We start from the raw sequence: 27138 nt of genomic DNA on the forward strand, positions 1-27138 counted from the left end.
TTTGGAAAAGAAAACCTCGTACAACTAATGTGCATTGTCATTTTAGCAATGAATAAACTATATTACTATTAGAGATATGTTGTGTTGATAGTTAATCTTTCTTATTTTAAAATGTCTTGCATAATTAGCATAGAATTTATTTGGTATGAGGCTATTTTGACCATCTCAGTTTGGATTTTTCGAAAGAAAGTTTTCAAAGTTTATATCAATTTTTTTTTATTATTTTACTTTCAATATAATTTACGAGATAATTTCAAATTCATACGAATAAGATTAATAATTTATTCACTCAATTGATGATTAATATGTACAACAATTAATATCAAAATCTAACATATATATATATATAAGATTCTTATTCAGTGTCATTGTCCGTTCAATGTTTGTAATTTTAAGATATGTTTATTACTCTTTGATCCACTGGCTTTCGACACATTATATTTAGTCTTAGACTTCTCAATTTTCTGTGAATATCTTGTAACTATGGAAACTATAACAATACACAGTACAGAAGTTACAAAGGCAAATGTTCGAAATGGAAAGTTTTGTCCAGTTTCGACATCATAGTCAGGATAAAAAATAAATGCTGGCAAGTTGATGGTAGGTTCTCCTGCACCGATCCGCAATGTCACACTCACGAGGTATCCTACAATAGCACCATAACTGTTCGTCCATTTAAAATGTACAGCACATAATAACTGGGGCAGTACAATCACAAAAACAATGTCGGCTGCTAAGATAAATAATCCGTACACAATTGGAACAAATATAGATATGACTGTTGCCAAGGATCCAACAAATAAAATGGCTAACCTCTGTATCCACAGTAACTCACTGTCAGATGCCTGAGGAGCAAACAAAACCAAATAGGTTAAAAATTATATCATATTAATTTTCAATTGTTAATTGACAGCAACTGAAATATTATGTAACACCTAAATTTACATCAATCCTTATTTTGTTATGCAAGTCTAAAACATTTCAATTTCCCAAAATTATTTTCAATATCAATGTTCGGGTCCTTTTTCTGTTGCAACCTAGAATGGCTTCGAAGCAAACTATAAAACATATTTTATTTTTACATCTGCAATAAACCATTGTTTAAAAATTAAGCGTATAAACATATAAAAAAAATCATGGTGAATATCCTACCTTGGTTCTAAACAGTTGAGCATAAATATTGTATGTAAACATTGAACTTGATCCTAAAATGGAACTGTCCATAGATGACATTACTGCAGCAGAAATTGCTCCTAGACCTGTTAAATAATTTGGTAATTAGTTGAAACCTGGTAAACGATTTTTTCACAGACTCCACATATGCTTTATAACCCACGTATTAAAATCACTGTGTTTGTTTGTCGTATTTCCTTTTCATTTATTATCTTAGCATATATCGGACAGATGGTATCCTTATTTAAAGTGTTTCGCATTTTCTTATGCCCTGACTGATTCGGTATGGCCTTGTTGAAAGACGAACGTTGACTTATAGTTGCTTACTTCCACGTTATTTGGAATCTGGAGGAAAGGTGTCTCATTGTGCATTGGCAGTACTACCATATTGTTTTGTCAAGCAATTCTTATTCACTTTTTTTTTTAAGGTTGTGAACTATGTAGTTATATAACTAGAGGCTCTAAAGAGCCTGTGTCGCTCACCTTGGTCTATGTGAATATTAAACAAAGGAAGCAGATTGAAAAATGACTACAAAGGTCGATAACTCCTACAGGGGTCAATTGACCATTTCGTTCATGTTGACTTATTTGTAGATCTTACTTTGCTGAACATTATTACTGTTTACAGTTTACCTATATCTATAATAATATTCAATATAATAACCAAAAACAGCAAAATTTCCTTAAAATTACCAATTCAGGGGCCGCAACCCAAAAACAGGTTGTCCAATTCATCTGAAAATTTCAGGGCAGATAGATCTTGACCTGATCTACAATTTTACTTCATGTCAGATTTTCTCTAAATTATTTGGTTTTTGAGTTATAAGCCAAAAACTGCATTTTACCCCTATGTTCTATTTTTAGCCCTGACGGCCATCTTGGTTTGATGGCCAGGTCACCGGACACATTTTTTAAACAAGAAACCCCAAAGATGATTGTGGCCAAGTTTGGATCAATTTGGCACAGCAGTTTCAGAGAAGAAGATTTTAGTAAAAGATATATAAAATTTACGAAAAATGGTTAAAAATTGACTTTAAAGGGCAATAACTCCTAAAGAGGTCAACTGACCATTTTGGTCATGTTGACTTATTTGTAAATCTGACCTTGCTGAACATTATTGCTGTTTACAGTTTACCTATATCTATAATAATATTCAATAATATAACCAAAAACAGCAAAATTTCCTTAAAATTACCAATTCAGGGGCCGCAACCCAAAAACAGGTTGTCCAATTCATCTGAAAATTTCAGGGCAGATAGATCTTAGCCTGATTAACAGTATTACCCATGTCAGATTTGCTCTAAATGCTTTGGTTTTTGAGTTATAAGCCAAAAACTGCATTTTACCCCTATGTTCTATTTATAGCCATGGCAGTCATCTTGGTTAGTTGGCGGGGTCACCGGACACAATTTTTAAACTAGATACTCCAATGATGATTGTGGCCAAGTTTCAAATAATTTGGCCCAGCAGTTTCAGAGGAGAAGATTTTTCTAAAAGATTACTAAGATTTACGAAAAATGGTTAAAAATTGACTATAAAGGGCAATAACTCCTAAAGTGGTCAACTGATCACTTTGGTCATGTTGACTTATTTGTAGATCTTACTTTGCTGAACATTATTGCTTTATACAGTTTATCTCTATCTAAAATAATATTCAAGATAATAACCAAAAACAACAAAATTTCCTTAAAATTACCAATTCAGGGGCAGCAACCTAACAACGGAATGTCAGATTCATCTGAAAATTTCAGGGCAGATAGATCTTTACCTGATTAACAATATTACCCCTGTCAGATTTGCCCTAAATGCTTTGGTTTTTGAGTTATAAGCCAAAAACTGCATTTTACCCCTATGTTCTATTTATAGCCATGGCGGCCATCTTGGTTAGTTGGCGGGGTCACCGGACACAATTTTTAAACTAGATACCCCAATGATGATTGTGGCCAAGTTTGGTTAAATTTGGCCTAGTAGTTTCAGAGGAGAAGATTTTTGTAAAAGTTAACGCCGGACGCAGGACGACGACGGACGACGACGACGGACGACGACGGACGCCGGACGCCAAGTGATGAGAAAAGCTCACTTGGCCCTTTGGGCCAGGTGAGCTAAAAAGAGATGAGATCACCACAAAAGAAGCGGTTAATCTTTTCCGACAGTGGATTCTTTCTTTTTGGAAAAAATACAAAAGTATAAAAAATAAAGTATGAATCTTGCCTATAGTATCAAATGGTTAAAATTTGTGGGATGGAGAAATGCATTTCCCAACTTATTCGGTATACAAGAGCTTGGAGCCCCATACATAGACTGTGTACAACATTCCAGTGTGTGCACAGCATGTTGATGAATAAAGGCAACAGTAGTATACCGCTGTTCAAAACTCATAAATCCATGGACAAAAAACAAACTCGGAGTAACAAACTATAACTGAGGGAAACGCATTAAATGTAAAAGGAGAACAACGACACAACATTAAAATGTAACACACACAGAAACGGACTAAGCATTAGACAAAATCCTATGAGAATAACAAATATAACATCAAAACCAAGTACATGAATTTGGGATAGATAAGTACCGTGACACGTTTTATAGTAATGTGAATTTACACTAAAAAATAAGAGAAAACAAACGACACAACGGAAACACAACGTTTAAATGTAACACACACAGAAACGAACTATAATATAACAATGGCCATATTCCTGACTTGGTACAGGACATTTTTAAAGGAAAAAATGGTGGGTTGAACCTGGTTTTGTGGCATGCCAATTCTCCCTCTTTTATGGCCCTGTGAAATATAACATTAAAATGACACCATTGTTTAAAATTTAAGCGTATGTAGTGTAAAAAAAACCATATAAACATGAAAACATATAAACATTAACCAGGGGTTTGCCAACGAACTAATCATCCTTTTTTCTTTTTAAAATTCATCGGAAGGTACCAAGACCATGTTGATAAATATTTTGTATCAACTTCTCAAATAATACTCGATGGTCTTGAAGTATAGATTCTTGATACTGACGTATTGTATCACTTTAATAACGTGCTATTGTTTTCTTTTATTTGTCTTTACGAATATTCCTTTACCGTTTAGTCTGTTTTGGATGATATCTATTTAATGTGGCTCTGTACTTATACATCTCGTCATTGTTTTATTGTTCTATGGTAAAATTTTGTATTCTTGTCTTTCATTTTAGCCAAAGTGATTTGTCTAAATGTCTTTTTGTGTTTCTTTGAAACATGATGTGGCTCTGTACTTATACATCCCGCCATTGTGTTATTGCGCTATTATATTCGTGTCTTTCATTTTTTTTTAATAAGCTTTTATTATATGCCTTTTGTGCCTCTTTTTCACATATGTTTGTTTTTATAGTGGTTAAGAACATAACACGATGTTGACTGTTGTACCCTTATTTTGACATATTTGCCTATTATGTCTGTTTATTTTGTTCACACATCGTTGTCAATATAGTGGAATTTTATGCGACTCTCATACAAGTTAGAGGTTTAGCTAGCTATAAAAACAGGATTAACTAACCATTTTCGTCATATTTCGTCATATTACAGTTGTTACCCATTCGTTTGGTGTGTTTGAGTTTTTGATTTAACCATTTGATTAGGGACTTCCCGTTTTGAATTTTCCATAAAGTTCACCTTTTTCGTGCATTTACGTTTTAGTGTTAGTTTATGTTCGCTTTCTACGTCACATAATAAGTGCCAACTGTTGCCCTAAACGTTTGAAGGTTTGTATTCCTTTGAGTTCTATACATATTTATAATCCCAAAACATAAATGTAAGTGGTTTCTGTAATTAATACATACCAATCACTGCTACAACATTTGGTGTAAAATTCTGTAAAACTAGGGGAAGTACCATACTGCCCTGGTTCAGATCCATAGGTGACTGTCCAAGACTTGTTTTATTCCAATCTTTAAATAGATTTTTACTGATAGAGATTGAAATAGGTTGGAATTACATTTTAAAATATTGTGTAACACTGCCTCATATTCATTTAAAGTCAGGAAACTCGTCAAAGTTTATTTTATGCTACACCTTAATGCTTTTCTTGTTTTGTTTTGTGTTATGTGCGTATTTCACTAACAAGAGTTTGGTTTAATAAAGGCAACAGTATATACCGCTGTTCCAAATTCATATATCGATTGAAAAAAAAAAAATTCGGGTTACAAACTAAAACTGAGGGAAACATCAAATATAAGAGGAGAACTACGACACAACAGAAACACAACATTAATTGTTACACACACAGAAACGAATTATAATATAACAATGGCCATTTTCCTGACTTGGTACAGGACATTTTAATAAAAAAAACTAGAGGCTCTAAAGAGCCTGTGTCGCTCACCTTGGTCTATGTGCATATTAAACAAAGGACACAAATGGATTCATGACAAAATTGTATTTTGGTGATGGTGATGTGTTTGAAGTTCTTACTTTACTGAACGATTTTGCTTCTTACAATTATATCTATCATGAACTTTGCCCATTAGTAACAGAGAACTATATTTGGTAAAAATTTACATAAATTTACCAAATTAATGAAAATTGTTAAAAATTGACTATAAAGGGCAATAACTCCTTAAGGGGTCAATTGACCATTTCGGTCATGTTGACTTATTTGTAGATCTTACTTTGCTGAACATTATTGCTGTTTACAGTTTATCTCTAACTATAATAATATTCAAGATAATAACCAAAAACAGCAAAATTTCTTCAAAATTACCAATTCAGGGGCAGCAACCCAACAACCGATTGACCGATTCATCTGAAAATTTCAGGGCAGATAGTTCTTGACCTGATAAACATTTTTATCCCCTGTCAGATTTCCTCAAAATGCTTTGGTTTTTGAGTTATAAGCCAAAAACTGCATTTTACCCCTATGTTCTATTTTTAGCGGTGGCGGCCATCTTGGTTGGTTGACCAGGTCACGCCACACATTTTTTAAACTAGATACCCCAAAGATGATTGTGGCCAAGTTTGGATTAATTTGGCCAAGTAGTTTCAGAGGAGAAGATTTTTGTAAAAGATTACTTTAATTAACGAAAAATGGTTAAAAATTGACTATAAAGGGCAATAACTCCTAAACGGGTCAACTGACCATTTTGGTCATGTTGACTTATTTGTAGATCTTACTTTGCTGAACATTATTGCTGTTTACAGTTTATCTCTAACTATAATAATATTCAAGATAATAACCAAAAACAGCAAAATTTCTTCAAAATTACCAATTCAGGGGCAGCAACCCAACAACCGATTGACCGATTCATCTGAAAATTTCAGGGCAGATAGATCTTGACCTGATAAACATTTTTACCCCCATGTCAGATTTGCTCTAAATGCTTTGGTTTTTGAGTCATAAGCCAAAAACTGCATTTTACCCCTATGTTCTATTTTTAGCCGTGGCGGCCATCTTGGTTGGTTGACCGGGTCACGCCACACATTTTTTAAACTAGATACCCCAATGATGATTGTGGCCAAGTTTGGTTTGATTTGGCCTAGTAGTTTCAGAGGAGAAGATTTTTGTAAAAGTTAACGACGACGGACGACGGACGCCAAGTGATGAGAAAAGCTCACTTGGCCCTTCGGGCCAGGTGAGCTAAAAAATGGTGGGTTGAACCTGGTTTTGTGGCATGCCAAAACCTCCCGCTTTTATGGCAATGTTAAATATAACATTAAAATGACAACATTACATGACAGGACTGCAGTACAAATAAATGGGAGAACATATAGGACAGAGAAACATACGAATAATTTAATACGCGTATTTCATCCACACAAGACTAACCAGTGACGCTTAGATGAAAAAAGTTCGAAAGCCAAAACAAGTACAAAGTTGAAGAGCACTGAGGTAGCAATACACAGTTAGAAGTTTAGTTTCGCATTATGACCATAGTGAATTTTTTAAATATGAAAGTTTTTGCACGATAACATTGATTTTTAGATGATTGAAGAATAATATAGCCTTCTTAGTGGGTTTATATGAAGATTTAGATTGTTTTAGCATGTTCTATATGCCATTTATCTGTTTGACAGTCCGTATTATCTTATCTGTACCGCCCATAGGCCCATAAATTATTGTAGTGTTTATCGACAAAGATTTTCCGCTCGATCTTTTCAATTCAATTTTATGAAAAAACGAGCAGAAATTCATATGATTGTTTTGGACCTCTTGATAGATATAAACCTATGGTTTCAGGAAAGGTACCACTGTAATTGATTGAAACTTTCCTTTGGACAAAATTTTGGAGACTTTGTGACATGTTCAACCCCCCCCCCCTTTTTTTGCAATATTTTGTATCAAAGAAATGCAGATTGTTGCCATGGTTACATCCAAAAGTGATTATACTTCACCATTATGACCATTAGAAATCAAATCTATAGAAGATTCTCTTTCTATGAATATGTACATGCATAACACAAATATTAAGCCTTATTTGTTAGAAAGGAAAGGAAAGAGGGTGTTTAAAAATTTTGAGTGTCAATTTTAAGTTTTTTTCCTAACTGTGTATTGCTACCTGAGGACCAACAGTTCAAAAAAGTTGTGCCTAATACGGCTTGGGGTTTCCGCCTTGGATAAGAACATCCTTATTATTTAGAATAATTCTTACTTTTGTAAACAGTAAATTGTTATAAAATGACTTTATAATAGATATACATGATAAAAACTGAAGTGGTGACTACTAAGTCCTAAACCAGCTCATAAAAATTCACAGCCGAGTTAGCCAAAGCTATCAACGCACAAAGTGACGTCACATTTGAAAATTCCCCAAAATAGGATGGATCTAGGATCGAATTCAAGATTAGATTTGTAATATTGATATAACATTTATTAATAACAATGAAAATTACAATAATATCAAATTGTGGTAGTAATTAGATAACTGATTGTATTATCTAGCTTTGTCGGTGTTTCTTCTGAACCAAACTGTAAACCAAATATATCGTATAAACTTAGTTGACACAAACTAAAATCTAATAAATGAACTGAGTGATTAATGATATTTACCATAACACACGAAAACAACAGAAAAAAATAAGATTTACAACTACAAACGATAGTATTTAATAGATTTGACAAAATCCGATGAGAATAACAAATATAACTGGTATGTTGTTAGAATTTAATTCTCAAATTCTAGAGATATACTACCTGCATTTGTAGCCACAGCTCCTATAATCACAGATGGAATCACAAGAATAACTGCACTGCTAGCTCCAACCACAGACAAGATCTGGGCCTGCCTTCCTGACCTCACTGATAGTACTCTCTGGAAGTATGACTGCCATGGAATTGTTCCCAGTGTCTACAAAAAATATACTAGATTTTGAGAAAGTTCATCGTCACAGCTAACAAGGGCGACCCATCTGTAATCAGGTGAGACCGTGATGGGTGTTATCTTAACTGTTTTGATGCTGCCTTACTGATAAAGACATCATTTCGATTTTTCCCCCATACAGTTTCATTTATATATTCAGTGAAGATGAATAAAAACTTTACATACGGTATCTATTACTTTACATGGAATATCCTTATGGGCCAGTATTTTCTCATTTGCATAAGTGTTGATGTCTTTGTCTTATGAAAAGGAGTAGGTCCGGTAAAGGCCGATTTTGGCCTCAAATTACAGGTTCATCTAACGAAAGTGTTGGGACACTTTTTATATTTCAATTGATTCGATTAGTTTATGTGAACGATTTTAACTGACTTCGTCATTAAAAACGCTCAAGCTTAAATATGCAACATCTACCAAATATGCCAAAAAACGTCACTTTTCAGATGGTTTTTGTCAAAAATGAAAGTGGCCGCATCCGTGTTCATCCTTAACCTTTATATATATTATGTATTATCATCAAACACAACTTATATTTTCATATTATGAATGAACACGAATGCGGCCACTTTCATTTTAGACGGACACCGTCTAAAATTTAACTAAAATGCTAAAATTGTGAAGATTTCAGTAATTTAGCATGACTTAATGATGCTAGTACGCGTAAATTTTGATCTTGGTAAAAAATGCTGGAAGAAGATTACTTTTGAAAATCAACATACTGCTTACTTTTAAGCATTGACCAGTACTTGTTAGCATTATTGGAGAGTAATAAAACATGACTTTAACACTACTAAATAAACTCATCATAGATACCAGGGTTGAATTTAGTATTTACGTCAGACGCGCGTTTCGTCTACAAAAGACTCATCAGTGACGCCCGAATCCGAAAAAGTTTTAAAGGCCTAATAAAGTACGAAGTTGAAGAGCATTGTGGACCAAAATTCTTAAAAGTTTTGCCAAATACAGCTAAGGTAATCTATTCCTGAAATAGAAAAGCCTTAGTTAGTTTTTCAAAAAATTAAAGGTTTTGTAAACAGTTAATTTATAAATATGACCATATCAATGATAATTCATGTCAGCACAGAAGTGAAAAGTTTTAACCAATGATAAACTAACTATTGACATAAGACAATAAATATTGCGAATATCAATAAGCTTTTTAATGGATACATATTTTTTTGCATTCAAGAACTCTATGTAAAATGCTTCTAGTATTTAATCTTACCATGGCAACAAAGAGATCCCACCACTGACCAGCAAATGAAATATCAAAAGTTCCAACCCAGGTATCAGCAGATTTGCTTATGTCTCCAACATTCTCATTGGTCAGTATAAATGGCAAACTGAGAACCTTAAACGGAAATTTTGATATACATAATTTTATCAGATCATTCCTGTTATTAATGTATACGAAATCTTGCAATTGCAAATACTTTTCAAAAGAATTTCGCACATATATATTATGTTTAAACAATGTTTACATTTATTGGATATTTATTACACTATGGGACTGAAAACCTTCACGTTATATATAATATGAATAATAAATAGCAAAGATAACACATAATGGGTTGTTCCTACGTATTTTCAAAGCATGCAGAGTCTGTTCAAATGGTTTAAGAATGTTGAAGATAGGACATAATTAATTAAGTTGCTGAAAATGTTCTTACCAATCCAAATGTAATAAATAGTAGTTGCACTATATCGGTATACGCTACAGAAATCATCTGACCAATCATGGTGTAAATTATAGTTACTGCTGAAGATGTGACTATAGCAACAGTCAGAGGAATATTGACAATCACACTTAAGCTTGTCCCTAAAATTGCAAAGACAATACTATTTGAAAAAGTCATAATTCAAATGTGATTAATCTATCGTAAGCTAACTAAGGTCTTTCCTTTTTCTATAAAGAAAGACCTTACTGTATTTCTTCTGATTATTATTATTATTCTTTCCGCCAAACTTTAACGACTTTTCCCAAAAAAAGTACCCGACATGTTAAAATGATATTAGGTATCTAGTATCGGTTGACCAAAAGCTATCTTGTGGTTATGGCACAACCCCGTAACATTTCCTTTATAGCGGTTATCTCCCCTAACACCGAAAACCTTGTTATCATTCTAACTCCATAACCATAATAGGTAGAATCAAAGAGCTGATAGCTCTGAAGTGGAAGAAGGTGAATAAAAGGTAACTTGAATTACCATAAAAGCAGCCCCACTTATCCAGGCTGCTTTGTTCCATTATCGTTTTTCTTCAAAGAAGAAAAGGTCATAAGTACATGGATTTCCCATCCGTACAATCATTTTCTATGTTCAGTTGACTATGAAAATTAGGTAAAATCTTTAATTTGGCAGTAATTAAGAAGATCATATCAAGAGGAGCACATGTGTACTAAGTTTCAAGTTGATTGGATTTCAACTTCATCAAAAACTACCTCGACCATAAACTTTATAACCAGAAGCAGGACGGACGGACAGACTAGAAACATATTGCCCATAAATGGAGCATAAAAATAGTAAGACTTGTTACATACCTGCCAACTATTGAAAGTTCCCATATGGGTTTTTACTGCACAACAATTTTAAAGGTTACAATTTTTAGCGACGTATTTTGCAAGATCTGGATTGTCTAGAAAAAGTGTCATATTTGTATGATGAACTTACATGCCTTTTCCTTAAGTCTGTTTGCATGATTCTAGTTATATATTAAATCGGTAGAAAAAATATATATGAAGCTAGCAGACCAGGGTTTATTTTCCAGATTAAGAATATTAGATGCTTGTTGAAATTTCCAATTTTGAATTATGCACAAAGATGGACCTTTAACAGGTTGGGAACAACACTCCAAATGAGGGTAACCTAACTGGAAGATCATCACAACCCACTGTAAAAAATGAACACAAAATAGAATTTTTCAATAAAAAGCTGAAAATAGGCTTTAAAGTATTAAAATGCATTGCAAAAAACAAATATTTCATTAAATAAATTTAAGTAGAATATTCCTATGATATTCCTTTTCATATTGGATACAAATTTTATTGAGTCTACTGCAGACACTTTGTAGTCAAAGTGTTTCAACTGAGGTACTACACAGGCGTCAAAAGGCGTCATTATGGAGTAAAGGGGGTGGCGTCAAAAAGCGTCATTATGGAGGAAAGGGTTAAGTACTGAATGGTCAAAACATCATGTTTTTTTATCGACATAAATTTTGTCATAAATGTAACCAAATGATGTAGAAATTGTGTTTTTTCTTCAAATTTCCATCAAATTGTAATGTTTATAGTTCCATTATTGCCTCTCTATTTGAATAAAATAAAATGATAAGAAGAATCTGTTTCTTGTTTTGTTTTGTTTTGTTTTTGACAAATGATTGTTCACTGCTAGCAAATGAATCATTATATTTATATATCTTATCTGTATATATTTTTGTTCATGTCTTCATCTCCTTATCATTTGTAAATGTATAGACAAATAAGAAAGAAATAAGCTCCACATGTATATTTGCAACATCGTAAATTAATTAAAATACATTCTATTGTAAACAAAATTATGATATAAACTTCAATTTAATCCTTGAAAGGAGGTCTAGATTGCTAAAATAATTTATAAATTTTAATTTTTTTATTTGTCCAAAATCATTTAAATTCATTTAATCAACATCCTTTTATGATTATTTGATTAAAATATTAATCATTTATAGTCTTTTTACAATTTACATTTTTAAAAGCAAAATAACTGAAAACAGGATAAAACAAAGGGAAGTAACAAAAAAGTATTTCAATATTCCCAATACACATCGTTTTGATAACACAACGGCAGTTAGCCGGAGGTAAACATCGTTGATTACCAGTATGTTTGACACCCAAGCTGTCAAGTGAAGCCATATAATTATACATCTTCTTTGATGTTCAGGTAAAATTTAACACAGGTGTCAATTACACCCGTACAGTAGTAAGAAATGATCAAATATGGCGTCTGAAAAATTTCATACACGGGAGTTTTTTCTCCTAAACGGGAGGTTCACATGTATGTTACGAAGGGCATCTAATTCACATGACAAAGGAATACCATGAATAAAGACAACACTTTATATATCCTTTTTATTTATATAAAAACAAAATCTTCTTGTCTGCAGGATTGCAAATTCGTAACTTCAAGGGCGAACTTGTAAACAGGGCGAGTTGTCCCGATACCAAATTCACGCATGCGTAATACAAATATCTACAGTTAAAACATCCTGTTACAAGTAAACAAATAACGTTCATGTGGATGAGATGAAATCTAATAATTTACATAAATAAAAGGGTCATATTTACGATAGTGATTGTTTTACAATCATAATTTACAAATTAAATGATTCAGATGCCTAATCATGTGTAAAAATCGGTGTCAGGAATCTAAGTTGTTTTGAAATTGTAATACACGAAATGAATGCGGCATACGGAGACTCAATGCCAATGGTCAGCCCCTTAAGTCTTCAGAAGACTTGACGTCTTCTTCCACTAAAAAAACGAAGGGTGGAATTTGTTCAGGAGCAGACCCTGGTTCTTCGTTACATTGGATCGAGAAGATTTAACCACTAATTGGTAGGGTTATGCACCTTTGAAAATTAACAAATGTCGGTTGGCCACTCAAACTCAAAAACCGTAAGTTGTAGCCACCTAGGATCTTCACCAATGATCATCAATTCACGTGACCATGAAAATTGACCTAAGGTCAAAGGTCAAGGTCATGACCTAGATTTTGACCTAAGCTTGTTATCGAATTTACTCAATAACCGTAAAAGATGGCTGATAAAATGTAACGGAGAAAATGTGTATCTTGTCGAGATAAACATTTGTTATGCGAGTCCAAAATTATTGGACCAACTATCATGGACCTAGGGCACCAAAACTGTTTTTCGGGTGATGGTTTTTTGCTTATAACTCAAAAGAGGTTAGAGATAGAAAGACACTTTGAATTGCAAAAATGTTCAGCATAATAAGATCTATTAAGTTAGGTCAAGGTCAGAGTTCAAGGTCCCTAGCAACGACATAAAACACCTTACCAACCTTATATTTTTGAACTTAGAAGGCTATGAATAATATAAATATGTATTTTTTTTAATACTGGAAATGACATTTTTGTCCCTAGCAACGACATATAAGTCCTTAGCAATCACTTATTTTTTTAACTTTAAAGACTATGAATAGTGCATATCACATTCATAATACTTGAAGTAATATTTTTATCCTTTGGAATGATTTTTGTCCTTAACAACCACTTGTTATGAACATAAAAAGTCCTTAGCAACAATATTATTTTTTTAACTAACAAGACTATCAATAAAAGGGAAAAGGAAAGACCTTTCAATTGTTCATGAACAATTGACTTTTGATTGAAAGTTTGTTCTTGTTCTTTTAGTAACTAACTAACTAGCTCACTAATTTTATTCAGTATAAAATCCAGTACAAAAGGATCATACATAAATACAATACATAAAAAACATAGAAAAACAAAACAAAAATAAAACATAAAGAGACAACAATTGTGACACTTATAACAAACAGTTGTAGACAAAACACCCACTTCAATATTATGCAGTTATTCCCACTGAAGAATTTCTAATCAAAATAAATTGGATATGTTTATAAGAAATCTGCTGAGAACATCAGTTTCCAAACAGTTCATTAAATATATAAATTTATCAAAATTAACTAAATTACCAAAACATGGTACAATATTAACAATGTCATCATTAAATTTTTCCCTCTCGTATTGATAGAGATAACATTCACATATAAAATGAAACTTTTTCATAAAAAAGAAGCATGTGGAACATGTATAACAGTTAAAACAAAGTGCAATGAGTCTTCTGGTATATAATCAGTCGAAAGGTAGATGTCCTTGTTATAGTTTGAAAAGTGGAAAATAGAATAGAATAGAAATATATCTATACTCGTCCAAAAAGTTAAATTACACAACAACCAAACCCCAAAAAAAATTCAAATAGGAACGTCTCTTATTAAATGGTAAATTCAAAAGTTCAAAATACATCAAACGAATGGAAAACATTAATCATATTCCTGACATGCTAAGGCATTTGTTTATATAGGAAATGATGAATTTACCTGGTTTTATAGCTCTATGACAGTTACAAAGGAGGGATCGTAGCATTTATTAGCATGTCTCCTTATTTTCTTTAATATGCATTTAACAAAGATCATGGTGCCTTATAATAATTCTAGCTAAGTGAACAACTAAATCAGTAAAAGATTCATAAACTGTCATAATAGTCATAAATCAATTTCTGATGTGTCTGTATCATTAGTGAAATAGTTCTTAAACTACCTTACCTAACGCTGATAAAATGGATGCAGTCCAAAAAACATCTCCACATAAGGATGCAAGGTACACCATAAACACCAAAGTATTACCATATACCTCTTGACAAGGGTCCAACATGGTCAGGTAATTATGGTCCCTCATTTTCTTGGCAAACAACAAACCACCTATTGAAAAGTACTATACGAATAATAAAGATATGAAATAACTTAAATGAAACAGAAACTAAAAACAAAGATATACAAAATGTATGATCTAGATCGATATCGCAAGTTCTCCCAAATAGGGCATACGCTAGATTTGAGGTATTATAAGTGCAACCATCTAGAGTATCCAACTACTGTTGCCTCTTATTTACAAAACTATTTGCATAATAAGAATACTTTCTAAAGAAGAAATGGTTTTTAATTGATTAAGATGATTATTTGATAGACGTCCAATGAAGAAAAGAAGTCAAAGGCAAATTGAATATAATGTTTCATTAATCAAATTCAGAACAATATGTAATCCCGCACGGACATGTGTCTGACGTACTTGTTCGTAGATGTTCAAAAGCTGTTCGGCACATTTTTTTTTTATATATTTAAACAGCAGGAAAAGGGTGCATTATAAGATTGAAATTCTCCAATAGACAACCTTTCAGATGACAGTTACAAAAAACGACTGCAGGCAGTCGGGAGTAAATGTCCAACGACACCAGAAGGCCAACAGTTCTTGAAACAAAATCAATAAACTTGAAACATAAATATAAAATAATAATAACAGTTTCAGTTGAAGATGATTCCAGAAAATGGATTAAAAGCGAAAAAAGAAAGGTAGATTGCTTGGTTTGCCAAATGCTCTACGAAATCTATTCCTATAGTATTAGCAAATATGTTTTAGCAATGAAAACTTGGTTTTAGGAAGAGTTCATGCATGGCTCCACAAGAAAAAAATCAAAGAAATCTAATATTCATTTGCAATCTGTTATATCTATAATACTAAAATCACTGGGGTAAAGATGATGAACGTAACTGCATTCACGGTCATCCCAAGATGTCGGATGAAAAATTAGGTCAGTTTCAGTATTGTCTGTTAAAGTGTTTCTATATCATTTTCTTTACAAATCATACATTGAAACGATGTAAATTTATAAAAGAATCACTCGGAAATCACTAATTACTTCCGAGAAATGTGCATGAAACGGGAAATTCGATTTGAAAAAATCGCCAAGATGACCGTAAATCATAATCAAAATATTTTCAAGATGACCGTAACATAAAACAAGGATGACCGTGATTGGTAAAAAGATGACCGTAACTTGTAAAGAATGACCGTAATTTGTAAAGACTGAAGTTGTAATTTATATAGGACGACCGTAACTTTTATAGGATGACCATCAATTCTAAGAAATATCCGTATTGTGTTCAAAGCTTTTTTGTTGAGTTTGTCGATCTCAATAGGGGCTCGGTTAGCGGATATAAATATGTTTCATAAATTTCTTTTTTTAAACTATAATATAATTGGCCATATTTAGGATTTATAACAATGATAGTAAATTGCATATTTCTCGTAAACAATGAAATATTTATTGATATCGACGTTAAAATTTTAACACAAATTGACAGCGATACGGCGAAAATTTGTAGAAACATGAATGTGACCCTAGTACACGGATGCCTCATCTACACTATCATTTTCTATGTTTAGTGGACTATGAAAATGGGATAAAACTGTAATTTGGCATTAGAATTAAAAAAGAACATACCATAGGGAAAAAGTGTACTAAGTTTCAATTTTATTTAACTTGAAGCTGGACGAACGGACGAACGTACGCACAGACCAGAAAAACATAATGCCAATAAATGGAGCATTAAAAACATTAATAATACATACGAATATTTGGTAATCGAGCCCATGTGTATGGTTCCAGAGGAAGCAGATTAAAATCTTAATTTGTCTTGATATATGCAGGCGGAAACACTTTTGAAATAGAACAAAAGAATCGAAGCTCTGTGTTTATCGTGAAAGCGATAGATGTTAACTGTAATGTTTGATATAGTAACAAAATTTTAAAAAGTTAATAGAAACAAATAAAACGATAATTTTCTTATTTTAAAAACACCATTTGCATAAGTTTTCAATGTATCTATTACATAGTAATGCAAAACAATAAGATATCAAGTCGACGACATGGTTCTTATCGGGGCCTTTTATAGCTGACTATGCGGTATGGGCTTTGCTCATTCTTGAAGGCCTTACGGTTACCTATAGTTGTTAATGTTTGTGTCATTTTGGTCTTTTCTGGATATTTGTCTCATTGGCAATAATACCACATCTTCTGTTTTATATAAAGTATCTATAAGTTGGATGTAGAAAATGCATAACCTCCGAATTTTTTTTTATCACGGACGGAGAACACACCATTCTTTAGTTCAGAAATTTTCGTGTCTGCCCTTCCATTATGTGAATCAAGAAAAAATTCCCCAAAACAGGTAACGATTGTATCGAAAAGAGAAAAATCGAGTGCACCTTTTCATGTTAGGGCATGTTTGGGGTGTATATTTTGTCTTTAAAACGTACAAAGCAAGAGTATTTTATATAGCATCTCGCTTCAGATTCTATCATTATTATATATCAAAGCTACAGGTTGACTTTATAACGTAAACAAGAGTGCACACGCTGAAATGTCTCGCCTTCTATACTAATCATTGATATTATGTTGATAGTCCTAGGTGTAAAGCTAAGCTTTATTACAACTGTCACATAAACTTAACATTAACCAAGATAACTAAACAAAGACCAATGAACCTTGAAAATGAGGTCAAGGTCAGATGAAACATGCCAGGCAGACATGTTCAGCTAACAATGCTTCTATACAACATATATAGTTGACCCATTACTTATAGTTTAAGAAAAATAGACCAAAACACAAAAACTTAACACTGTGCAATGAACCGTGAAAATGAGGTCAGGGTCAAATAAAACCTGCAGGACTGACATAAAGATCATAAAATATTTCCATACACCAAATATAGTTGACCTATGGCATATAGTATTAGATAAAAAGACCAAAACTCAAAAACTTAACTTTGACCACTGAACCATGAAAATGAGGTCAGGGTCACATGACATCTGCCCGCTAGATATGTACACCTTACAATCATTCCATACAACAAATATAGTAGACCTATTGCATATAGTATGAGAAAAACAGACCAAAACACAAAAATTTAACTATAACCACTGAACCATGAAAATGAGGTCAAGGTCAGATGACACCTGCCAGTTGGGCATGTACACCTTACAGTCCTTCCATACACCGAATATACTAGCCCTATTGCTTATAGTATCTGAGATATGGACTTGACCACCAAAACTTAACCTTGTTCACTGATCCATGAAATGAGGTCGAGGTCAAGTGAAAACTGTCTGACAGACATGAGGACCTTGCAAGGTACGCACATATCAAATATAGTTATCCTATTACTTATAATAAGAGAGAATTCAACATTACAAAAAATTTGAACTTTTTTTTCAAGTGGTCACTGAACCATGAAAATGAGGTCAAGGACATTGAACATGTGACTGACGGAAACTTCGTAACATGAAGCATCTATATACGAAGTATGAAGTATCCAGGTCTTCTACCTTCTAAAATATAAAGCTTTTAAGAAGTGAGCTAACGCCGCCGCCGTAGCCGCCGCCGCCGTAGCCGCCGCCGCCGCCGGATCACTATCCCTATGTCGAGCTTTCTGCAACAAAAGTTGCAGGCTCGACAAAAAATGAGAGTACGAAAAGATGAAATATATGGGTAAAGTGAGATACCTACTAATGAATCACAAAAGCAGAGTAGGTGTGTTCGAATAGCTATTTTTTCTAAAAGTACTTGACGACAGTCTTTTAATTTAGATGATGAAAATGGATATCTTCGAAAAAATATGATTTTCTTGTGTGTGATAACTAGGGTTTATAATCTTCAACCACTGAAATGTTTAGTCTGCCCTTCCACGAAATATTTAATTAGATTTTTTTTAAATGCTTAAGAATTTTCAAAAATTCCATCTGACATCCGAACAGACAATATTTTTAAGTTGAATCAATGCAGACAAGATCATTAACTAATGCTCATTAGCTAGTAGATACATTTGTCTTTTAAAATATAACTGACATATAACGATCGATCGTAATGGTGCTATGTGGATAAATTTATCAGTTTTCAAGAGCAAAATTGGCAGAGCGTCATCCCTACAATGGCTTCTATTTCTACGATTGTGAGCATGAACTGGCGTAATGGGGAGATAATTTTGAAGAAATAGAATCCTGACTGTATGAATAACATTTCTGTATATATACAAATTGACAAAGTTCCGCCTTGTGATACGCTTTTCGTAAAATACGATTTTAAGGATCTACTTTGCTGGAGCTCACCTTCACTAGTTTATTCGAATGATATTTTCAAAATATTTCTGTTATTTTATTTGCACGACAAAATGAAAGACGATATAATATCAATGGGTGTACATGCAATTTTTTGGCATTTTTAAAAATGTGTATTTATTATATGTCATTAAAAGGAATCCCAGAAACAAAAAAAAAATCTTTTGTCGAGCAGTTGAAGGCTGTGCACCGCATTTTTTTCATTATGCTTGTAAGGTGTCATTTTATTGCGCTTTTGTAGCATGTTTTCCCTTCTTGTTCATTTGCATGTCTTTTTGGCAAATTCATTTTAAAAATTAAACTGTAAAAAAGATACATATGGTAATCTTTGCATTTGAAGCACGTCTTATTATCTTCTACCTATAGGATAAAACTCTCATATTAATATGTGTATACCAACACGATTAATCATTTGATACAAAAAGATAGTTATATAAAAACGGATATTTCTTAGAATTGAGGGTCATCCTTTAAAAGTTACGGTCATCATTTACAAATTACGGTCATCTTAAAAGCAGTTACGGTCAGCCTTGTTATGAATCGCTGATTCTGTTACGGTCATCTCGATTGTGATTTACGGTCATCTTGGCGATTTTTTCAAATCGAATTTCCCGTTTCATGCACATTTCTCGGAAGTAATTAGTGATTTCCGAGTGATTCTTTTATAAATTTACATCGTTTCAATGTATGATTTGTAAAGAAAATGATATAGAAACACTTTAACAGACAATACTGAAACTGACCTAATTTTTCATCCGACATCTTGGGATGACCGTGAATGCAGTTACGGTCATCAGCTTTACCCCAGTGAAAATAACGAGGTCCAATGTCAGCCGTCATGGGGTAAAAACGACAAATCAAAGAATTCAACTTTATATATAGCTAATATAGAACAATGGTGTTGATTAAAAATTACACCACTCCAGACCCTTTTGTTTTCTTCATAATTAATATTGCCAATAATAAACAAGTTCCGGGTCGAATCCGATACCGATACCAATAGTATATTTATTTGTTACCTATCAGCTTATATGTACGTTCCGCATCTGACAGGCGCACCACCAAACGGTTTTGCTATATACACGGGTCATAATCACAGGGTTGACACTACTAAATTCAATCATTGTCACATTGTTCTCGATTGTAGTATTTTAATCAGTATGAATTTCTAAGTTGACAATACGAATACTAAAAATCTGGATTAAAATAAGGCGTATAGGTACAGTTTTCAATTTGTTCGCCGGAATGACGTAAAACAGTGAATCAAAGAATTAAATTTTATTTATAACTCATATAGGACAATGCTGTTGGTTAACAAATATTCCTGTCCAGACCCTTTTGTTTTCCAAATAATTAATAATACCAATGATTGATAAGTTCAAGGTCGACGGGTTCAAACAGAAAGATTTTGAAAGCAGAGAAAACTGTGCGACTTTATCAGATGACAATACCAATACTAAAATAAGGCTTACGCATAGTTATATACCTTAATTCAGTCACCGACCCGCGATATCACGGGTGTGTTCTAGTAAATAATATTCGTTTACTGAACTATTCAGAGTTGTGTTACTTTGTTGACCGCATCTATCCCAATAATTTTGAAATACACGATACCACAGATATTGAAAGACTATATCACTAATGGACAGCTGAATACTAAAATTTATGATAAAAGGGATGATTTTTCATTTCCTATCGTTAATTATCCGTTTTTAGATGGTGACGTTCCCTTGTCACCATCTTACGGTGTTTATATATCTCAACTTGTACGATTCGCTCGTGTATGTAACAATGTTTTAGATTTTAACGAGAGAAATTTATGTATTACTGAAAAATTATTACACCAGGGTTTTCGATATCACAAACTAGTCAAAACATTTACTAAATTTTATCATCGGTATAAAGACATCATTCGTAAATATAGCTCAACATACAGACTTCTAATACGTTCAGGTATTTCACATCCAATTTTTTATGGAAATATTCTTTATAAAGCACAAAGGTGTCAGTATTCACCTCAGAAACTTACAAAACCTTTGAATAGACTTATTAAGAAGGGATAAAATTACGATACTGTTGTCAAGTCATTAAAGATTGCATATTTTGGCGTTGATATTGAGTCACTGATAAGGTCTTTGCATCGGAACTAAACACATTTATTCTAAAAACAGTTGTTGGCATGACACGGGTTATGTTCTTCTCATATATGTTATGATGGTATGATACTAAACCCCTAACGGGAAGGATTGTGCCTGATGTTCATATGATGAAATCATAATCTTTCAGTCAGTTTAATTGAAGTCTGGAGCTGGCATGTCAGTTAACTGCTAGTAGTCTGTCGTTATTTATGTATTATTGTCATTTTGTTTATTTTCTTTGGTTACATCTTCTGACATCAGACTCGGACTTCTCTTGAACTGAATTTTAATGTGCGTATTGTTATGCGCTTACTTTTCTACATTGGTTAGAGGTATAGGGGGAGGGTTGAGATCTCACAAACATGTTTAACCCCGCCGCATTTTTGCGCCTGTCCCAAGTCAGGAGCCTCTGGCCTTTGTTAGTCTTGTATTATTTTAATTTTAGTTTCTTGTGTACAATTTGGAAATTAGTATGGCGTTCATTATCACTGGACTAGTATATATTTGTTTAGGGGCCAGCTGAAGGACGCCTCCTTCGCTACATTGAAGACCTGTTGGTGACCCTCTGCTGTTGTTTTTTATTTGGTCGGGTTGTTGTCTCTTTGACACATTCCCCATTTCCATTCTCAATTTTATACTTCATATTTTGATTATATATCTCTTTGTTGAAATTCGAGTCATTTTCCGATATTTAGACGATTTCCTTACACACAATATTTTACACTTTGTTGATTATTTTTAAACAAATTATTCTGTTTAACTTAAAATGGATAAAAAAAACCAACAGATACAGCTAGGTCTCTTCATAATTTGACCTCTATTTAGAAATTGATATTGAGGAAGTCAGATGAGAACAGGTTGCCAAATAAACTTTACTACAAAATAGATTTCAATTACAAACTTTTCCATATCTTGTACCATCATTCAAATCACACCAGCAAGTTTTTATTGCCAATTGATACTGTATGACTTTGTTTCCTACCATTAGTTCCTTAATAGAATTGCATTGCTTTCAACGGAACTATTGCATCAACGGTTCCAAAAGGTATAGCTTAATCACATAAGCAACACGACGGGTGCCACATGTGGAGCAGGATCTGCTTACCCTTCCGGAGCACCTGAGATCACCCCTAGTTTTTGGTGGGGTTCGTGTTGTTTATTCTTTAGTTTTCTATGTTGTGTCGTGTGTACTATTGTTTTTCTGTTTGTCTTTTTCATTTTTAGCCATGGAGTTGTCAGTTTGTTTTAGATTTATGAGTTTGACTGTCCCTTTGGTATCTTTCGTCCCTCTTTTAAGTACTTTATCGAAATGTTACGGACGCCATCATGATATTGTTGAACGTTATGGAACATCTGTGCCACAAAACATCGCAACATTTTTCATTCTGTTAAAGATGTTGTTAAACAAAAATAAATATACTACCTAAAATGAGTCCAATAAATATACCAAATGGTGCTAAAGTCCATACAAGACCACTGGTAGCTATGGATTCTGCTGTTCCATTTATATAACCTCCACCCACTGTTGTAGCTATTAAATGAAAAGAAAACAATAAAACATATTTTAAATCTTGTTTTGATCGATGATAGTTTACTTTTTTCAATATTACACATGACCAGGGACGGTGCAGAGTCGTATAAAAAGATACCATCGGACGATCTAAAAATAATTAGCCAAAGGAAACAGAAAATAAACATAGTCAAAACAGAAAGTCGATACAGAAAAGAACAATCTACTAAAAACACTACACACAAAAGTAAAAACTGAGCCACACAAACGCAATGAAGAAACTTGGGCGTCTAAGAATGGTAGGCAGTTCCAACTCCACTTGTGGTATATTTTGTGTTGCCGATGACTAGTTCCAACCAAATGAGTCATATTCAGTGATGTTATAAACTCAGATATTTCATCATTGTTTATTAAATGACGATGATTTCCGTGAATCGTTCGCAGAATTGACTCAAATTTACTATTTTGACCTTTGGTTTAGCAGTTTATAAGAGCGCGTCGGACGCACGCAATTCTTAAACGTGTTGTTTTCAATTTTTTATAGATACAATTATAGTGCCGTCTGGTCTTTATTTTACTTATTATGTCATATTCCCGGTAATGACATATTGACTGAGTGTGAAAAAAGTGTAAAATCCCCAAAATTATGAACTCAAAACGGAAAGTTCCCTAGAAAATGGCAAAATCAAAATTTAAAACATATTAAACGAAGGGATAACAACTGTCATAATCCTGACTCGGTACAGGCATTTTTTTAAATAGAAAATGATGGATTAAACCTGGTTTTATAGCTAGCTAAATTTCTCACTTGTATGACAGTCCCATCAAATTCCATTATATTGACAACGATGTCTGACCAACAAACAGACGTAATAGGTAAAAATGTCAAAAATAGGGATACAGCATTGTGTAATAATCTGTTTCACTATGAAAACAAATGAATATGTATCAAAGAAACACAAAAAGACATATAGGTAAAGCACACTAGCAAATAAAAACACAAAATACAAAAAAATTAATATGGTGCAATAACACAATGACGGTATGTATTTGTACAGAGCCACGTCATGTAACAAAGAAACACAAAAGACTTATAGAAAATGATATTAGCAAAATCGAAAGAACACGAATACAAAAAATTTAACATAGAACAATAACACAATGGCGGGATGTTTCAGTACAGAGACACGTCAAATGGATATCACCAAAAACAGACTTAATAGTAAAAGTAATATTCATAAAGACAAATAAAAGAAAATTCTATTTCACGTTATTAAGGGCATACGATACAAGTTTGATCCCATAATTAAATTTTGATGAAAATTTCCAAATAGGCTTTTTCTGACAGCTTGAATCAAATATGTAATAAAAAATATACCTTCATGTAAATAAAGGCAACAATAGTATACCGCTGTTCAAAACTTATAAATCCATGGACAAAAAACAAAATCGGGGTAACAAACTAAAACTGAGGGAAACGCATTAAATATAAGAGGAGAAAAACGACAAAACATTAAAATGTAACACACACAAAAACAGAAACGGACTAAGCATTAGACAAAATCCTATGAGAATAACAAATATAACATCAAAACCAAAAACATGAATTTGAGATAGATAAGTACGGTGACATGTGCTACTTTTTGAGTTAAATGAGGTCGAAATTTCAGATATTTGCTCAAAATTCGGATTGTGGACGTATATTGTCTTTTCGACAGAAATGCATAACTTTTTTTTTTAAAAACACAAGCTGTTTTTTGTTAAATTATTTATAACTTCTCTTTTATATAAGTATCGTATAAATTCATGATATGGTTTGTTAAAAAATAACTAAAATTTATCAAATGTTCATGAATGTAGAAAAAAACTTCATTTTTGCTGTATGTTTATCAAATTGAAAAAATTGCATTATTGATTTTTTTTATGAAAATTGGTATAAATAATCTTCATATGTAATCAAACCGAATGTCATTCTGAAAAGAGGGTTCCATGAACTCGTTAAAAACTTAAAGCAGTTTAAATGATAAAAATCAGTCGAAAAATGCATCTTTTCCATATATGTCACAGTTTGACGTTCCAAAGGAACATAAAAATATAAAAATACTAAACTCCAAGGTAAATTCTAAATAGGGAAGTACGTACAAACTGACAAAATCCAAAGTTATTCACCAACGGATTGAGTGAAAAGAGTGGAAAACAACGGTATTCAATGAAAATTGGTATGATATAACATGGTTTTATAGCTAGTTAAACTCCTGCTTGTATGTGCAACTCGACTTTTGTAACATGCAAATCGATATTCTACAGAAAGTAGATATCTGTTACAACTCATCACTGTCAAGATGCTCACTTAATATGAGGTCATACTAGTTGGACATTACGAGAATAAAATAGAAAAAAATGTTCGTTGGACTAACCAACGACGGACAGACAAACGAATTAGGTAATTACAATATAGCCCCATATATTGTGTCCGGTGTAATGATAATATTTACCTGTTATAGTAAAAATTCCAACAACAGTATTTAGGTCTCTGCCTGCCACAATGGACGATTCCATTGCTGTTACTTTGGTGGACATATTCTTACGACGTGCGGCAACAACACCAACAACTAGAATCACAATGTAAAACAACAACAGCACAACTAGTCCAACAACATTTATTGCCATGGCGGAAAAAGTTGTCAGTTCTCTCCAGAAAAACTTTACACAATCTATGGTGTAATTCACATTACGTTATATCACTATTTTACCTTTACAAAACTCAGGTAAAAGGTAATAATTTGTAGAAGGCTGACATATATTTATAGACCAATATTGGAGTGATGTTTTCGCGGACGGAAATTTGAATGTTTGAATTGGTGCACTGAAATTCAACAGGATTAAGTTAGAAAAACTAAAATTAACCAAAGTAATTCATTGATATTTTTTTTTAGAAATCTTTAAGTTGACAAATAAGTGAAGATAAATCAATTACAATAAAGTCCTACATGAAGTAGTTTTACTGATGAGTCTTATGTAGACGAAACGCGCGTCTGGCGTATTAAATTATAATCCTGGTACTTTTGATAACTATTTACACCACTGGGTCGATGCCACTGCTGGTGGACGTTTCGTCCCCGAGGGTATCACCAGCCCAGTAGTCAACACTTCGGTGTTGACATGAATATCAATTATATGGTCATTTTTATATATTTCCCGTTTACAAAACTTTGAATTTTTCGAAAAACTAAGGATTTTCTTACCCCAGGAGTAGATTACCTTAGCCGTATTTGGCACAACTTTTTAGAATTTTGGGTCCTCAATGCTCTTCAACTTTGTATATGTTTGGCTTTTTAACTGTTTTGATATGAGCGTCACTGATGAGTCTTATGTAGACGAAACGCGCGTCTGGCGTATTAAATTATAATCCTGGTACTTTTGATAACTATTTACTCTCTAAATAACTTGTTATGAAGACTTTTATCGAAAATAATGACAAGTAGTGTGGTATTGACAGGATGTTTAAAATACAATTCACATACTATTTGTAACTTCGGAAGAAAGGACTACATACTAGATAACAAGAATAAATATCGTTGATTTATTATCATATTCTTATTTGCAGTAAACGTCATGATAAGCACTGTTAAGTTTGTTTTGGAGATAAAACGAACAGGACTTAATTTAAAAATTGTAATGACTCTTGAACAGCGGTATGCTACTGTTGCCTTTATTTCTGTTCAGTAAATAAAAACAAGAGTGCAGATGTCATACTGAAATTTCTCGTCTACGATTGATTATTCTTTTGAAATTCTTTAAGGTCAATGTTTTGCCATAGCTATAACAAAAACTTAACATTATTATTGTTCCATGAAAATAATGTGAAGATTAGTTAAGGCCTGTATACACCTTATATCATTCATATAAATGCAATTGACTTATTTCTTATCTTGTTTCTTTATCTGAGAAACGGACCTAATCATGGAAAAATGTGTCCATTGTCAAAATATTGAAATTTTATGCGAGTCATATAAGTGAGAACTTTAGCTAGCTATAAAACCAGGTTTAATCCACCATTTTTGACATAAGAGAATGCATGTAATGACAGTTCTTATCCAAATGTTTGATGTGCTTGAGCTTTTTATTTCCCTTTTGATAAGGAACTCTTTGTTTTAAATTTTCCTCGGAGTTTAATTTTTTTATTTTACTTTTCATAGGGTTCACCTGATCTTGAT

At 32.8% G+C, this 27138-nt stretch overlaps 1 protein-coding gene across 1 annotated transcript; it reads right to left on the reverse strand.

Annotated features, from left to right (window-relative positions):
* Positions 1–290: 290 nt before the first annotated feature.
* LOC143079049 (high-affinity choline transporter 1-like) lies at positions 291–25714 on the reverse strand. Its single transcript, XM_076254186.1, has 9 exons — positions 25417–25714; positions 22835–22942; positions 14866–15021; positions 10196–10344; positions 9751–9876; positions 8342–8495; positions 4995–5102; positions 1153–1259; positions 291–845 (listed from the first exon to the last, which is right to left on the reverse strand). The coding sequence occupies exons 1-9, from the start codon at positions 25589–25591 to the stop codon at positions 366–368; spliced, it is 1563 nt and encodes a 520-aa protein (XP_076110301.1). The 5' UTR covers positions 25592–25714; the 3' UTR covers positions 291–365.
* Positions 25715–27138: the final 1424 nt, after the last annotated feature.

This window comes from Mytilus galloprovincialis, chromosome 6 (genome assembly GCF_965363235.1).
Source record: "Mytilus galloprovincialis chromosome 6, xbMytGall1.hap1.1, whole genome shotgun sequence".
Taxonomy (NCBI): Eukaryota; Metazoa; Mollusca; class Bivalvia; order Mytilida; family Mytilidae; genus Mytilus; species Mytilus galloprovincialis.

Bases quoted from the DNA above. Each gene is read 5' to 3' on its own strand.
- LOC143079049 (XM_076254186.1), bottom strand. From the start codon at position 25,591: ATGGCAATAAATGTTGTTGGACTAGTTGTGCTGTTGTTGTTTTACATT. The intron at 15,022-22,834 runs GTAGTATATTTA...ACTTTTCAATAG, and splicing joins ATTTATTGGACTCATTTTAG to GTGGTTTGTTGTTTGCCAAG. The intron at 9,877-10,195 runs GTAAGAACATTT...TTTCCGTTTAAG, and splicing joins TATTTATTACATTTGGATTG to GTTCTCAGTTTGCCATTTAT.